Source organism: Equus asinus, chromosome 13 (genome assembly GCF_041296235.1).
Source record: "Equus asinus isolate D_3611 breed Donkey chromosome 13, EquAss-T2T_v2, whole genome shotgun sequence".
Taxonomy (NCBI): Eukaryota; Metazoa; Chordata; class Mammalia; order Perissodactyla; family Equidae; genus Equus; species Equus asinus.
Genome location: NC_091802.1, coordinates 24,582,698 through 24,599,062, shown reverse-complemented (window position 1 = coordinate 24,599,062; position 16,365 = coordinate 24,582,698). Strand labels below are relative to the sequence as shown.

The window sequence follows — 16,365 nt, the reverse complement described above, 5'->3', positions numbered from 1 at the left end:
CTCACTCTACGAAAGAGGAAAGAGACTCAGGGAGGTTACCTAGGACGTAACAGAGTGAGAATTTTTTACTTCAAAGTTTATCTTTTCTCTTTCAAATAGCATTTCATTGTAAGCCATCTTTAACTAAAGAATAAATGGTAAAACAACTACAGAAAACGAGAGGTGTGTGATCCCCTAAGAAAGACAAGGAATGAAAATATAATAAAATTCTATTACTTGCAGCAAGGTAACCTACCCCCAGGAACCAGCCTGGAGGTCAACATAACCCCAAGAGCCATCAGACCCTGATCAACATTTTACTCTCAGGTTTCGAAGTCATTTCTGCAGACATTCTGGTGCTTTCACATCTTGGATGCCCCTCTGATGCAAGCTACCAGAAAACTACTAAGGCAGAACCACCTGGAAGCATTACTTTCTCTTGCAAAAGATTTAATATTTGCTGGTGCAGTGCTGCCACCGTGTGGAAAAACTTCTGAAAAAGTGGAAAAAAACTACCCCTCAAAAGCAGTAAAACAGGACTCCCAGCATATCATCAGAGTAAGAGGATCGAGAAGATTTCCATATTAAAACAGTTCTCAGATAATTAAAGGCCTTCCTATGTTCAAAATTTTCACCATTTTGAGAAAATGAAACAGTTCTAAATGTGTGCATGTGCAGAGACACATTTAAATACTACTGCATACACACATCCAGGAAGGCAGTGACCAGTAACGGGTACTGGGACTCGGGACCAGGTTAGAATCCTGGCTACACTACCAAAAGCTGTATGACTCTGGGATAATCCTTCAGCCTGAGTGTACATTTCCTCATCTCTAACAGGGAATAACCTCCACTTCACTGGGAGATATGAGAACTAAGTGAAAGCATCTAACACTGTGCCCAGCATAAAATTCACTTAAATTTCCCGTTTTCCTAATGACACGAAGTCATCACAAACCTTAGGAACTTCTCAGACGTTTGAGCTACTAAACCTTACATTTCACCAGTAGACCTTGGAAGTTACTTAACACTCATCCATTTCCCATCAGCAGCATTTGACCCAACTGAGGAAAGGAAAATCAGTGGTCTAATGACAGCTGTAATACTTTTTGATAAAAAGCGGGACATAAAGCTGAGATGAAAGGTACGGGTCAAGATCAAAAGCAGGCGTGTGTGTATGCATGTTGGCTACCTCTTAGTCCAAGCTCTTCAGTTCTTCACTAAAACAAGAATAAAGCGGTCAAGTGATTTGAATGTGGGTATACAGAACAAGGCCAGGACAAGAGTACGGCAAGCGAGGCACCCATCTCAGGCCCACACGGGCAGAGTTGGACCTGAGTGTGAAGGCCTCCTTAAAGTGTAGACCCTGGGCACCCTGCTAGCAGTACGTGGACGACACCAGGGGAAAGTTCTGCTACCAGGAGGTCTGACAAGAAGCAGAAAGGTTTTCTCCTTAGAGAGCAGTAGGTTCAACAATTTAACATCTAATGCTGACATCCGCTCTAGGAAAATCTGTGATAAAGATACAATAAAACAAAAGGCATTCCTGAAATAGTTTCTCAAAAATCTACCAAGTAACCCTGAATGTTCTCTAAAAGTTTTCTCAGAAATACTTGTGAAAATCTCCCTGATTCACCTTCTGATTTGTTGTAGTAAAAATAGGTTAAGAATTATTAAGAGCATTATAGCTTACTATAATGTTACATATTAAATTCAAATAGAGGGGCTGGCACCGTAGCCGAGTGGTTAAGTTCGTGCGCTCTGCTTTGGCAGCCCAGGGTTTTGCTGGTTCGGGTCCTGGGCGTGGACATGGCACCCCTCGTCAGGCCACGTTGAGGCGGCGTCCCACATGCCACAACTAGAAGCACCACCAACTAAAAATATACAACTATGTACTGGTGGGCTTTGGGAGAAAAAGGAAAAATAAAATCTTTAAAAAAAAAATTTTAATTCAAATAGAGACCCATCACTTCTTGCTCACTTAAATTACTTATACATAGGTATGGGGCAGGGGAAGAAAACAAGTAAAACAAGACTGGCATGTACTGATCATTACTGAAACTGGTGATGGTAAATGGGTTCATTTTACTTATTTTATTCAATTGGTTGCTCTAATTTTGAACACGTCTGAAAATTCCCATAATAAAAAGTATAAATAAATAAATGGCATACATATACTACTTGAGTATTATGGACTGGATGAAAACCAGCCCTTTCTCTACAACGAAAACTTTGGGGGGGCAGCCCCATGGCTGAGTGGCTAAGTTTGCGAGCTCCGCTTTGGCTGCCTGGGGTTTGCCAGTCTGGACCCTGGGCGCAGACCTACGCACTGCTCATCAGGCCATGGTGTGGCGGTGTCCCACAGAGAGGAACCAGAATGACCTACAACTAGGATATACAACCATGTACTGGAGCTTTAGGGAGGGGGGGGAAAAAGGAAGAAGAAGATTGGCAACAGATGTCTGCTCAGGGCCAATCTCAAAAAAATAAACCCAGAAAACTTTGACTAAATCAGACAAATTAAGCTTGTTCCAGAATCACTCCATCCTCTCAACTGATCTGGATAAAGATCTCTAAGTGCTACTTAGGTTAAAAAAAAAAAAAAAAAAAAGGCATCTTTGCTAATCCCTCAGTTAGACCCTAACCATCTAATTTCATAGGTTCTGCCTTGAAGAATTTCCCTTAGCGTAGAGATGCCTTTTTCTACCCAAGCTGGAACTGCCTATTTGAGTCAGAACTCATTCTCCCCTCCCACCACCCCACATTCTTTGCCACACTGAATATCTTGACGAGTTTCTACAGGGTACATGATATCCTGCTGATCTCAATGCCCAACACCCAGCCTGTGGAGCCCAAGTACTCTTCATCTTCTCAGCTGTCCTCAGGTAGAAAATTCCAAAGACACGTGCACAAAATAAAGTAAACCAAAAGCAACACCAGACACACAACCTTGTACCAGCTAAACATTCTATAAAATAGACACTATTGTTTTATAAATTTACTTCTTTATGGAATTAAAAGAAAAAGGTGCCACATGATGCTGCTCGAGAGAAAAAAGGCAGGGTTGAATCTTCTAATACTGCTGGTGATGCCCCGTGAAAGGTCAAAGTTTAAGCACATACACCCACATGCACTTCTAGGCCTAGGAGGTGGCTGAAAGATTCTTGATGGTAGTTAGTACCATAGTACCTTAAAGAAAAAATGTGGCTTGGGGCCTGGCCTATGACCTAGTGGTTAACTTTGGTGCACTCCACTTCAGCAGCCCGGGTTCTGTTCTCGGGAACAGACTTGCACCGCTCATCGGTGGCTACACTGTGGTGGCGACCCACACACAAAACAGAGGAAGACTGGCACAGATGTTAGCTCAGGACGAATCTGCCTCAGCAAAAAAAGTGGCTTGTTTTATCCTTTGATCTTGATACTGAACTTGAAGGATAATCAACAGAAGCCAAGGCTACCCAAAGAATAAGAGGAACCAAATGAAATGTCAAATCAGAGATCTGAGCAGGTAATTTGCAAGTGAGAGATAATGTCTATTTCAAGGCAAATTCCAACTCTCTATTTCATAAAGTTTAACAAAAAAAATATTCAGAGGTTACTCATTAACTCAATGCTATTTACCTCCAAGTAAATACCGCATTAGGCAAAGCGGAGAGAAAGGTGTTCTATCCCTCCACCTTCTCAGTAATGATACTTAGTGACCAATCCGTCAGTTCCAATGAGCTCTGGAGACTCAATGTGCCTCTTGGGACTTGCTCCCCTTCATTACAGAGGCAAACTTTAAAATGTCGATGAGAGAAATAAAAGGTCCCAAAACTTTAAGGTGTGAAGTTACGTTCCGGCTTGCCAAAAATCTAGAACATAATGAAGCTGCCTAAAAAGAACCTCGTGCTAGAATCTCCTGTGGAAGAATGCATTACAATAATTAGGCAATAAAGATAACTTCGATGCAGTTTCTAATCCCACAACACCAGCAAACATCACAAACATCTGAAGAAATAATGTTAAAAAAAAACTGAGGTTAAGTTAAAGCAAAACCTCCTTAAGGAAATGATGAAAGAACTGGTTTGGGGCTGGCCTGGTGGTGTAGTGGTTAAGTTTGCAGCCTGGGTTCACAGGTTTGGATCCCAGGCGCAGACCTGTACACTGCTCATCAAGCCACACTGTGGCGGCGTCCCACATACAAACTGGAGGAACACTGGAACAGATGTTAGCTCAGTGACAATCTTCCTCAAGCAAAAAGAGGAAGATTGGTAACAGTTCTTAGCTCAGGGCCAATCTTCCTCACCAAAAAAAAAAAAAAAGAAGAAGAAGAAGAAGAACTGGTTTGTTTTTGAGCAAATACAAGGGTAAGTATGATACAAAGGTTTGCTTTAAGACCCCTGTATTTTAGTATTTGACTTTCATCTCACAAACACCTAGGGTGTGAGACAGACAATCTGTGGGACACACAGAAGTCATGCTTCCCGTAGCTAACCTATGGTTCAAAGTCCCAAAGATAAGGTTTAATTTAAACATGCTTTTTAAAGGGATCCATTTTAAATACTGCACTCTTTATAAAAGCAGAAGCTTATTACCATTGGATTTGAATCTGCTATGAGATCCCGCAGAGAATCCAGAAACCCCTGATCTTCCACCATCTGGGCATTGATATCATGGAGTTTTGCCACGCAGACTGCTGCTGTCTTCCGAACATAGGGGTCTTCATCCTTCAAGCACTTGCGGAGGGGCTCACAGAGATATTCTGTAATCTTGTCCACCCGGATGCACCCCATGGTTCTGACTGCCAAGGCCCGAATCAGAGGATTGGGATCTTCACAGTCCTACAAAAAACAACCATTGACAACTACAGGTATACGGGGTGACTAAAAGTAAACAGCTACGTTTACATAAGCCACAAAAGAATATTCCACTAGTGTAAGCTTCCAGTCACATTCTACATCAGCACCCGGGTCTCCCATGCTGTTCTTTTCCTAAGTACAAATCTTAGTTGCCTATTTAAGAGTTTAGGTTAGGAATTCATTTAATTGCAGTCCACAAATATCAAACAGGGAAAAAAGAGGGCTGGATTTCTGGGGCCTTCTGCAAAGAACGCAAAGGAGAGCACTGCAGCTGGTTTGGGCCTGACATACGTTCCCGCAGAAGAGTAGAGCAGGCCCTCTGAGATCCTGATTAACGGACATTCTCCTTTACTAGCAAGTGCTCCCAAATACAGTACAGACAGAATACTTACTGAGAAGAAACACTCCTTAAGTTGCCCTACATTAAAAAATTTCTTTAAACATTATAAATCTATGCACAAGCTAACTCCCCAAAAATGTAAACTAAATTCTATGATACATTCCATCTATGAATCACCAGACAGAAAGAAATATTAAGTTCTGATTCTGTACAATGTAGCTAACACAAGAAAAGAACAAAAATTCCATGAGAAGGAAGAAAGCAAAACTGGTTCTTTTTCAAAACAGTTTAATAGAAGCTAATTTTAGAAATTATATTTCTAAATTATATTTCTAAATTTCTAAATTATATTTCTAAATTTCTAAATTATATTTCTAAATTTAGCTGTCTGATTTTTTTTTTAGTGCAGATTAAATTCCAGGATAAAAACAAGAAGTAAAAAAATAAATATATTAATAGGAACAATCTCGTTATCATGTTCATCAAACAAATGACAGGAAAAATTTGACTAGTCAATAATATTGAGGAATTTTTTAATGGTCAATTTTTTAAGATGTGACAATGGTACTGTGGTTATGTTTTAAAAAGAGATCTTATTCCAACAAATGTAAAGATGAAATGATTTTTCATCCTTATGACATTTGCAATTTGCTTTAAAATTATCCAGCAGGTGAGGGGGTGGGGATCAGGAAAGTATGTATGAGGAGTATAAATTAAACAACACTGGTCATGGGTTGGTAACTATTCAAACTGCAAGATGAGTATTTAAGAATTTATTATATTATTCCCTCTACTTGAATATGTTTGAAAATTCCCATAATTAAAAATCAAATGTTTAAGACTTATTAAGTAAAACAAAATAGAAGTAGCAGCTCCTGCAGTTTCCACGACTTCTGACCCACAGGCATAACTTCTACAAGCATCAAACAGGAAAAGTCCCAGGTGACTGACAGCACAACAACACGGCCAACCTGTCGGCCCGGAAAGGAAAACAGTAAGTGTCACCTGGCTTTCTTCTCCCATCTGGCAAGGAAGCACCAAGCCCACTAACAGAAGGCTCACCATGTGGTCTGAATTGGATGACAAACAGTATAGAGAATGCTTGAAACATGAACAGTCCTAATAACCGCCAGTTCTCCTCCAGAGGCCCTCTTTGGGACAGAGGTTGCTTACTTGCAATGCAGACGCTAACCACACCAAGAGACATTTCCGAAAATGTTATCTGGAGTCCTCGGGGGGAGTTACCTTCACAAAGCTGTTGACAGCCATGATGGCCATGTCTGGCTGACTCTTGGCATAGTTCATCAAGTAGAGATACACAAGCTTCTTTAGCTCCAGGTTGTCAGTCTGCATACAGTTCACTACATCTGGAAAGAGAGAACTGAGAAGAGAGGAGAAAAGAGAAAGGGAAAGTGAGGAGACAGTGCCAAGTTGTTGCAGAGAACACAGTGAAATGGCCTTATTTTATGAAGTGATTTGATGCAAGGACAAATGTCCCCACAGTGATGATAATCATCACAGAAGAATTACTAAAGAAGTTGTAGCACTGGCGCCAAGAAGGTCTCTAAACACAAATTTTTCGAAAACTTTCAGACAAACAAAAGTAGAGAGAGCAGGGACCAGCCTGGTGGTATAGTGGTAAAGTGCATGTGCTCCACTTTGGTGGCCCAGGGTTCGCGGGTTTGGATCCTGGGCACAGACCTATACATTGCTCATCAAGTCATGCTGTGGCAGCATTCCACATACAAAAAAAATCGAGGAAGACTGGCTGGCATAGATGTTAGCTCAGGGACAGTCTTCCTCAAGCAAAAAGAGGGAGATTGACAATGGATGTTAGTTCAGGGCTAATCTTCCTCACCAAAAAAAAAAAAAAAAAAGTAGTGAGAGCAGTAGTATAATGAACCCGATGTATCCATCATGGAACTGCAAACAAATACTGATACACGTCCAGCCTTCTTTCATACATATCCTCAACCCACTCTCCCTCCTGCAGGCCCTACCCTCATCTAGTTGCTCTCGATTCTTTTATTTTTTAAAGATTGGCACCTGAGCTAACATCTGTTGCCAATCTTTCTTCTTCTTCTTCTTCTCCCCAAAGCTCCCAGTACATAGTTGTATATGCTAGCTGTAGGTCCATCTGGTTGTGCTTGCTCTGGATTATTTTTAAACAAATCCTAGACATCATATCATTTTATATGTAACATTTTAGTGTATTATCTTTAGGAAGCTTTTTTTTTTTTAAAGCACTATATCACAAAAAAATTAACAATAATTCTTCACATAAATTTCACTGCACTCTCAAAGCACTACAATTGTTATACTTTTAAATGCTCATATTCTTCCATCCTAGACGAGTGGGAACCTATTCATTTAGCTCCTGAGTGCTTGTGATGCGATTCTGTATTTTCAATAGCTTCTCCTTGCTTTCTGATAGGACAAGATGCTCCATCCAGTCTCATTTTGTACTTTTTTGTTTGTCTGTTTTTTGTTGAAGAAGATTAGCCTTGAACTAACATCTGTGCCAATCTTCCTTTACTTTCTATTTGGGTCACTGCCACATAATGGCTAACGAGTGATGTAGGACTGCACCCAGGACCTGAACCTACAAACCTTGGCCACCAAAGTGGAGCATACCCAACTTAACCACCAGGCCACAGGGCCAGCCCCTCATTTTGTACATTTCTAATCACACAAGTGGAATCAGTCATTTCTCTAAGATGTCCCAATTTGCTTTCAGTGGAATTTATTTATTTATTTATTTTTAACATTATACATTCAGACAAACGAAAATTTGAATATACTGACTACTCTTCCCAGGTTTAAGTCACTTAATGATTTACCATTCTCCTGTAAAGCCAAAGACAAGACATTTTTGTTTCCATTCACAAAGTAGCATCATCAGCTTGGAAGGGTTGAGCTTGTAAGATTTTAGTGTAAGCTGTATTTTTTAAATATAACTTAACTATAATTTTATTGGAAGTTAGGAATTAACCTTCCCCCTAATGCTTTATCAAAGTACCTTATCAATTTTAAATACTTCTAAATATCTTACCACTAGTACAGAAGAAAGGAGAAGCAAATGTCAGTATATTTTTTAAGAAAGTAAGAAAATGACTGAAATAACTGGTCAAATGGTACAACTCCCTTATACACACAAAAATATACAGAAACAGAAATTATTTACAAAAAGGAAGATGGACTGCAAAATCAAAGAATCCACCACATCTCCAATGAACCAGTGGCTTCTGCCCTGGAAGGCAAACTGTTTCTTTAACTTTCATGTAGGTACCTAGTGTACTTTCATGCACATGTAGATATTTAACAAACGCCAATAAACACTCTCCAAAAATGAGTGTTCTTCTCATTTCCTAGGGGAATAGCTCATGTGTAAAACAACTGTAAAATCAATAAATAAAAGTGAAACATTAGCCAATGGTAAATTTAAGATCCTAAATAATTTAATTCCAATAACCTGCACAAGAGCAAGAAAATCTTGATCACAAATAGTCAAAGTTCTACAGGTAAAAACTGTTAAGTACCAAGCTATAAAGCTGGAAACCTGAACTTTCCAATATGGCAGCCACTAGTCACATGTGGCTACTGAGCACTTGCAATGTGGATAGTCCAAACAGAGATGCGATGTACATGTAAAACACATACTGGGTTTTGAAGACCTAGTATGAAAAATATAATGCAAAATATCTCAATAATAATATTTCATATTGATTTCATACTGAAATGATACTATTTTGGATATACTGGGTTAAATAAAATATATTACTAAAATTAACGTCATCTATTTTTAACTTTTTTTCTTCCGCTGAGGAAGATTCAACCTGAGCTAACATCTGTGGCCAATCTTCCTCTATTTTGCATGTGGGTCACTGCCACAGGATGGCTCATAAGTGGTATAGGCCTGTGCCTGGGATCTGAACCTGTGAACCCGGGCTGCCAAAGCAGAGCATGCTGAACTTAACCATTAGGCCACTCAGCCAGCCCATGTTTTTAACGTTTTTAACGTGGCTACAAGAAAATTTTAAATAACCTATGTGGCTCACATTGTATTTCTATCTGAAAGCACTGAACCAGAGGTTACTTGCAGGGGAGACTGAAATATGATAACTTACAAATAGCTAATCTCTATCGATTCTGTTTGAGCTTGCTTTCCAAGCACGGCCAAATCCCATCTCCTCCAAGAAAGGTTCTTCAATTATTCCTATTTACAGGGATCTCTTTTTTGTAGAACTCTTATTGCCTCTAAAGTATACATTCTGGTACTAATTACAGAATTGTATTTTATTATTCCCTAATTTTTCAAATTGGGAGTCTTTTCAACTAGATAGGAAGTGATATGAAGGCTAAAAGATATCTACTATCCTTTTGTTTGAACTATAATATGCGATATAGTGCTAGGCACAAAATACACTATCAGCAATTAACAGATTAACAAATAGTATTTATCAAGCATACAAAAGGAAACTCAAGAGTTTTAACTTTTCTGTAGACTATAGAAATAAGCTTGGTAAGAACACAAAAGCCCCACGAGTGAAGTATGCTGACTTTCACTGCTTCATCTGTACTGATGCTCTCAAACTAGATTTACTCCTTAGCAAAAAACAGTCGTTCAGTGAATAGACAGATCATGGGCAGGCAAACTAAAGCCTGTGGGCCAAATTCAGCCTACGACCTACTTCTGTATGAGCCATGAGCTAAAAGTGGCTTTTACAGATGAACATTTGCAACTAACTTGATGATAGAGAATATTCACTTTGAACCCCGATTAAGCAAAATGTTATCCCAAAAAAGAATCCCAATAGTTTCATTAGTAGACCTGTAGGAAAAAAAAAACTTGCTGTAGTTTGAATTTCATCAAAAAAATTGTAGAAAATTATTTTCTCTCTTGTTATATAATTACCTATAGACTAGCCTCAATTTTTTGCCTTTTGGCCTGCTAAGCCCAAAGTATTTACTATCTTGCCCTTGACAGAGAAAAGTCTGCTGACCTCTGAGATAGATGGCCACAGAACAAGTTAAGAACTAAATGTGCTTACGTGCTAACAAACAAAACTCTGATGACAAAAACCCGCCTCAGAACAGCAGCACCTGAAGCACAAGAAGATGCAGTCAGTACTTACCGTACCATTTCCACCTGGGCTCCTGACCCAGTTAGAGGCGCTGCTCTCACCCTTCTGGTCTCACGACCCCCTTACACTATTAAAAATTACTGAGATCCCCAGAGAGTTTTGTTCATGTGGGCTACAGCTATTGATATTTTACCATAACAGGAATTAAAACTGAAAATATTTAAAAATAGTAATCCATTTAAAATAACAATAAATGCATTTCATATTAACAAATATCATTCTAAAGTAAAAATTTACTGTTTTTTAAATTAAGAAGATGGCATGGTTTTACATTTTTGCAAATCTCTTTAATATCTAATTTAAACAAAGACACCAGGATTCTCATATCTGCTCCTGCATTCAACCTGTTGCAGAATGTTGTTTTGGTTGAAGTGTCAGCAGAAAATCCAGATTCATAGATGTACATAAATTGGAAAAGGGAGGAATATTTTAACAGCTTTTTCATATAACTGAATATTCTTCTTTGATACATTAAAGCAAGATAAATGGTTTTCTTTTGTCTTTTTTAGTCCACAAATAGTTTCTTAACAGTTAGTTGCAATGTGGAATCTGAAATCATACTGATAAACATTTTGTACTTGGTTGCATCAAAATCCATTCATCATTTATTTTGAACGGATCTTTTACCCATTATAATTTTGTGATATATGCATTGGTCATTTGGAAAATATTGGTTCAATGAGTTATGCAGATTTTCCCAATGTTGACACATTTCATTATATAACAGCAAATAATCACATTCATTAATTTTACCACCAATCTCATCAGAAAAGTCTCTAAGTATTGGGAAGATATCAAACTCACGATAGAAGATGAGTTTTCCAACACTCTAATTTTTACTTTAAAGCTCAAAATTTATCTACTGTCAAATTTTTTCACTTGAAGTGACAGGTTCATTTTATTCATTTTTGATAAAATGTCTCCCAAATACTGAAGTCTGATTAACTGTAATTTATCTGTCAATCATTCTTTCACATAAAAACGGTGTTCCCAATTCAAACAATCATGCCGGGGCTTTTTTCCAAGCCAACCACCATACTTCGCTATGCAGCAAAAGTGCTTTATGCATAATTCCTATTTCATCACACAGAATATTAAAAAGACCTGTACTTAACGTTCAAGGTTTAATAAAACAAACTTTTAATGCTTCATCAAGGACAGTCCTAAGTGAAACTACCCTTGTTACTGCAAGCACACAGTGGTGAAGAACACAATGACGACTGTTATAGTTTGGTACCAATGCTTTGATGCATGCTAAGGCACCAGCAGTGCAAACGTCATTACAGTAAAAAAAAGCAAATAATACCTAAGTATTATTATAAGAATAGCTTTGATCTCATGGACCCCCTGAAAGGATCTTGGAATCCTCAGGGGCCTGCAGACAATCCTTACTTATTTCCAAATGGTCCTGCTAAGTTACAGAAATATTAATTAAAAAAAAAAAAGACCAAATGGATTTTGTTAACACTGATTTTCACCCTGAATCCAGCAATTAAATGCAGACTTGTCAAGCTGAGGGCACTGGCTTGAGCCAATTAAAGAACATACGAGCTTCCGCTTCTCAGTATATTTTCAATCATCTTCTAAAACTACCTCAGCAACAGATGTGTAACTGTGCCAACTCTCAGAAGTTTTATGCTAGATCTGTACCCAACAAAATCCCACTGGTTTCACTCTTCCAAAAAAGAAGAAAAATTAAGTCACAGAATTAACATAAAAGCGGGGCCAGCCCAGTGGCGCAGTGGTTAAGTGCGCACGTGCCGCTTCAGCGACCCGGGGTTCGCTGGTTCAGATCCCAGGTGCAGACATGGCACCATGTGGCAAGCCATGCTGTGGTAGACGTCCCACATATAAAGTTCAGGAAGATGGGCACAGATGTTAACTCAGGGCCAGCCTTCCTCAGCAAAAAGAGGAGGATTGGCAGCAGATGTTAGCTCCGGGCTAATCTTCCTCAAAAAAAAAAAAGCAACTACAACTCCTGATGACGTTTTCAGTGGGACAAACCCATTCTTATAGGTTTCATAATTATAATAATACTAAATGAAAAAGCCATAAACTAGGGTGTAAAGTGACCAGAAGCAGGAGTGATTACCTAACATCCTTCCCCACAGTCATAGCAGCAATCACTTTCTTCACAGCCTCCTTCCTCTTTTCTTTCTTTTCATTGTTGAGTTCAGCCTTTAATTCAAAGATTTCTCCTATAAGAGAAGAGAACAAATAGGTGAGGTCCCAGGATCAGAGAACCAGAGCAGAATACCGTGCTGTGTAATAGGTAACACCAGCACAGCTGACCAGAGGCAGGGCAGCAACTGAAATAAGATTATTTAAAAGTTATACTATAGGTACAATTCAAATCCCTATAATACTAACTGACCCATTGATAAGGACACCACCTTTTAGGTTATGGCCAGAGAGGAAGGTGCAATCCAGATCTTAGGGAGCACAGAAGTGGGAAAAAGCAAATCTCCTATCTTACTACAATGGGGAGAGAATGGTACCTGACGGATGATCTCCAATCGGAATTTCAAGGTTCTGGGGAAAAAATAAATGTAGGCAGGGAACAGGTTCACAAATCAGTGTTTTCAAACCAGAAGAGACTCCAGCTATCATTTTCTTCATCCACTCTCAACTTCACAGATAAAGAACTGAGGCTCAAAGGTCACAGATTGAGTTAGTGATAGAGCTGGCCTTAGAACTGCGTCTCCTGCCTCCCAAATCCAGACATTCTCAACCTTGCCCACACACACTATCACTTGGGAAGTATTTAAAAATAACAATGCTCAGGCTCCACTCTGGACCAAACAAATCAGAATGTCAAGAAGAACTCTTATGTTCATATTTTTTTAAAGTTCCCCCAAGTGATTCTAATGCACAACCAAGGTTGAGATTCAGTGTTCTAATTAGTACTTCGAGAAGTCAACAGGCTTTAAGGCCCCACCCTATTCAATCAACCTAGCAGAAATAATAACCTTGAAGCTTCAAGAATGGTACAAATCAGAGTCATTTCTAAAGGTTCAGTCTTGAATGAATGACTGCTCAGGCCCTGCACTGCAAAATGCCAGGGCTGTCACCATTATGTTAAGGCCCAGGCTCACCTATCTTCAGAAAGCCAGAGTTGGAATAAAAGAGAAGGTAACAACCAGCAACTAGTTTCAAAAGAAAGAAGAAAATACGGCAATAAGTCTGTGAAAAAGAAGTTGACTACTCCCACTTCAACATTCCATCTATACCCTTAAACTCTTCTACAATATTGCCTCATTTTATTCCACCTTTATGACTGCTCTTGACGTTCATTTTAAATAGACCTCATACACCAGTATAGAAATAGTGGAGACAGCAAACTTTATGATCTGCTGAAGCCTCTAAAAGGGAATGACGGAACTGATAAGAAATACAGATGTTGAGCACTAAAAAAGCTTGTTACATCAATATCCATTGCCAACAAGGCAACCAATTAATGTTATAAAAATCACTGTTTTATTTAATCGACAGCCGCATAAATAGCAGAGCCAGAAAAGCTGGGCCCTTTAAAGAATGATCTTTAAGTCATTCTCCTCTTCACCACATCCTCTGCTGCCAAATCCAGCTGTTAGGGTTCCCATCATTTACTTTTGGGAACAGTAAAGGACAAGCAGCAGGGTTTCAGCAAGTTTGAATTGCTGAGTAGCAGCAGGAGCTGAAGAATCAAAACAGGATGTAACTGAAATTATTCCAATTTCAACAGCATAAACTTAAAGAATATGTTCCAGTGCAGCTCTGGTGGGCGTTGCAGGAAGTAAAAGGAACATAGTCTATCCATTTTTTAAAATGTGGTATTTACCCAGCCATGATTCCATCTGTAAGTCTCAAACTTTTACAAATCCCTGAATAAAAAAAGGTTACAAGGACCTATTACAAAAGAAGTTTCCAAGAGTCAAGTGAGTTTTAGAATTATCTTTTTATGCCATTATAGACAATACCTTGGTCATCAAAGCACCCAAAATGTTAACAGAAGAAATAAATACATTTCAGAATGATAAGAGAATCAGAAAAAAGCTGAAAACGAATGACAAGTGGCTAATGGTTTTTGTGAAGGGTAGGTAATAAAGATAGGGAGGAAGAAGTTGGATAGAGCCAAAGAGGGACATTAAGTGAGGCAAGGTAACTCGTATATACTACAACTTTATTAAATTCTTATCTTTTTTCCCCTCCCCTTCCCTTAATCATATTTACCAAGTATTGCTAGCAGCTACCAAGAGTTCTCAATCTTGGCTACACATTAAGAAAAATCCCCACCCCCAGGTCATATTCCAGACCAATGAAATCAGAATATCTTGGGGAGGAGGAGGTGGAGGGATCTGGACATTAGCATTGTTTTAAACCTCACTGGCAAATCCAATGTGAGGGCAAGGTCAGGCAGGCCACTGACTAGTAGTTGACATAATTAAGCAACTCACTGTGGAGTTTTCTGTATTATAACAGAAGAGCTTGGGTACCCTTACATAATTCCAAAAGACAGAACAGGGCAGATGCTTGCACTTTCTAGAGCTCCTTGCTCACTCTAGGCCACTACAATGTGCCGTTCTACTTTTTATTTTTGAAATCATTTTAATCTTAAAGTTGCAAGACTCCCCAACTGTTAACATTATGTCACTTTTTCTTTATCACACTTTCTATATTTACACATTTTTTCTCCTGAATCATTTAACAGTAAGCTGCAGACATGTCTCTTTAGCTCTAAATATGTCAGTGTATAATACCTAAAAACAGGAATTATCTTACATAACCATAATACAATGATCAAAATCAGGGAATTTAACATTGATATACCATTATCATCTAATCTAACATCATATTCAAAAGTCCTGATAATGCCCTTTATAGCAGTTTTACCCCCATCCCCCTTGGGCCAGCATCCAATTCAGGATCATGCATCACATCTATCATCATGTCTTTTTTAGCCTCCTTTAATCTGAAACAGTTCCTAAGCCTTTCTTTCAAGATAATGACATTTTTTTTTTTTAAAGATTTTATTTTTTTTCCTGTTTCTCCCCAAAGCCCCCGGTACATAGTTGTATATTCTTCGTTGTGGGTCCTTCTAGTTGTGGCATGTGGGACGCCGCCTCAGCGTGGCCCGATGAGCAGTGCCATGTCCGCGCCCAGGATTCGAACCAACGAAACACTGGGCCGCCTGCAGCGGAGCGCGCGAACTCAACCACTCGGCCACGGGGCCAGCCCCAAGATAATGACATTTTTAAAAGTACAGGCCAGTTATTTTATAGAATGCACTCAGTTTGAGCTTGTCATGGTGTTCCCTCATGATTACAATGGGGTTATGCAGTTTGGCTAGTATATTTCATCAGCGATGGTATGTTCTTCTCAGCGCACCACATCAAGAGGAAAATGATGTTAATTTGTCCCATTATTGGTAATGTTAACATTGAATATTTGGTTAAGGTGGTAAACACCAGGTTTTAACACTGTAAAGTTACGATTTTTTTCCTTTATAATTAGTAAGTAACTTATGAAAGGATACTTTGAGATTATTTAAATAACCTGTTCCTCATCAAACTTTCACCTGCTGGTTGTTATAGCATTCGCTGATATCTCTTGCCTAAATCCATTACTACTATGATTTATGTGTACATGTTTTTATTATTCAAGGAGTTATAATCCACTACCATGATCACTTGTTTAAATTCTCAAATTATCTCACACTTGGCCACGCCTCTCCTTGGCATGTCCATCATTTTTGAGCACTTCTTTGCTTTCCGGCACAAGATGTTCATGTTCGTCTTGTACTTCCCCTGATCCAGCCCTGGAATCAGTCATTTTTCCAAGTAGTCCTGACTCCTTTTAGTAGGAAATGATATTTAGAAACCAAGATCAAGCTTCTACGCCTTGTTTTGCATGACTCCCTTTCCGTTAAAGACAAAATTTTAAAAAATCATATGTATTAATATAAGCATTTACATGCATAGAAGAAGTCTGAGGATACACACTCCAGTTTCCCACAAGAACAGGAATAGGGAGGGAGAGAACTTTCATTTTTACTTATCTACATATCCATATTGCTTTAATA

The 16,365-nt window shown here is 38.8% G+C and overlaps 1 protein-coding gene across 3 annotated transcripts in view; it reads right to left on the bottom strand.

Moving 5' to 3' along the window:
• The window catches only part of AP2B1 (adaptor related protein complex 2 subunit beta 1), a 113,318-nt gene that overhangs the window by 89,969 nt on the left and 6,984 nt on the right, over nt 1-16,365 (bottom strand). For all 3 annotated transcript variants that reach the window (XM_014862224.3, XM_014862227.3, XM_070482809.1), the window contains exons 3-5: nt 12,397-12,502; nt 6,406-6,541; nt 4,557-4,802 (exon numbers count right to left, since the gene is read on the bottom strand). In XM_014862224.3, the coding sequence (XP_014717710.1) occupies nt 4,557-4,802; nt 6,406-6,541; nt 12,397-12,502 (488 nt within the window). The remainder of the gene's footprint in view (nt 1-4,556; nt 4,803-6,405; nt 6,542-12,396; nt 12,503-16,365) is intronic.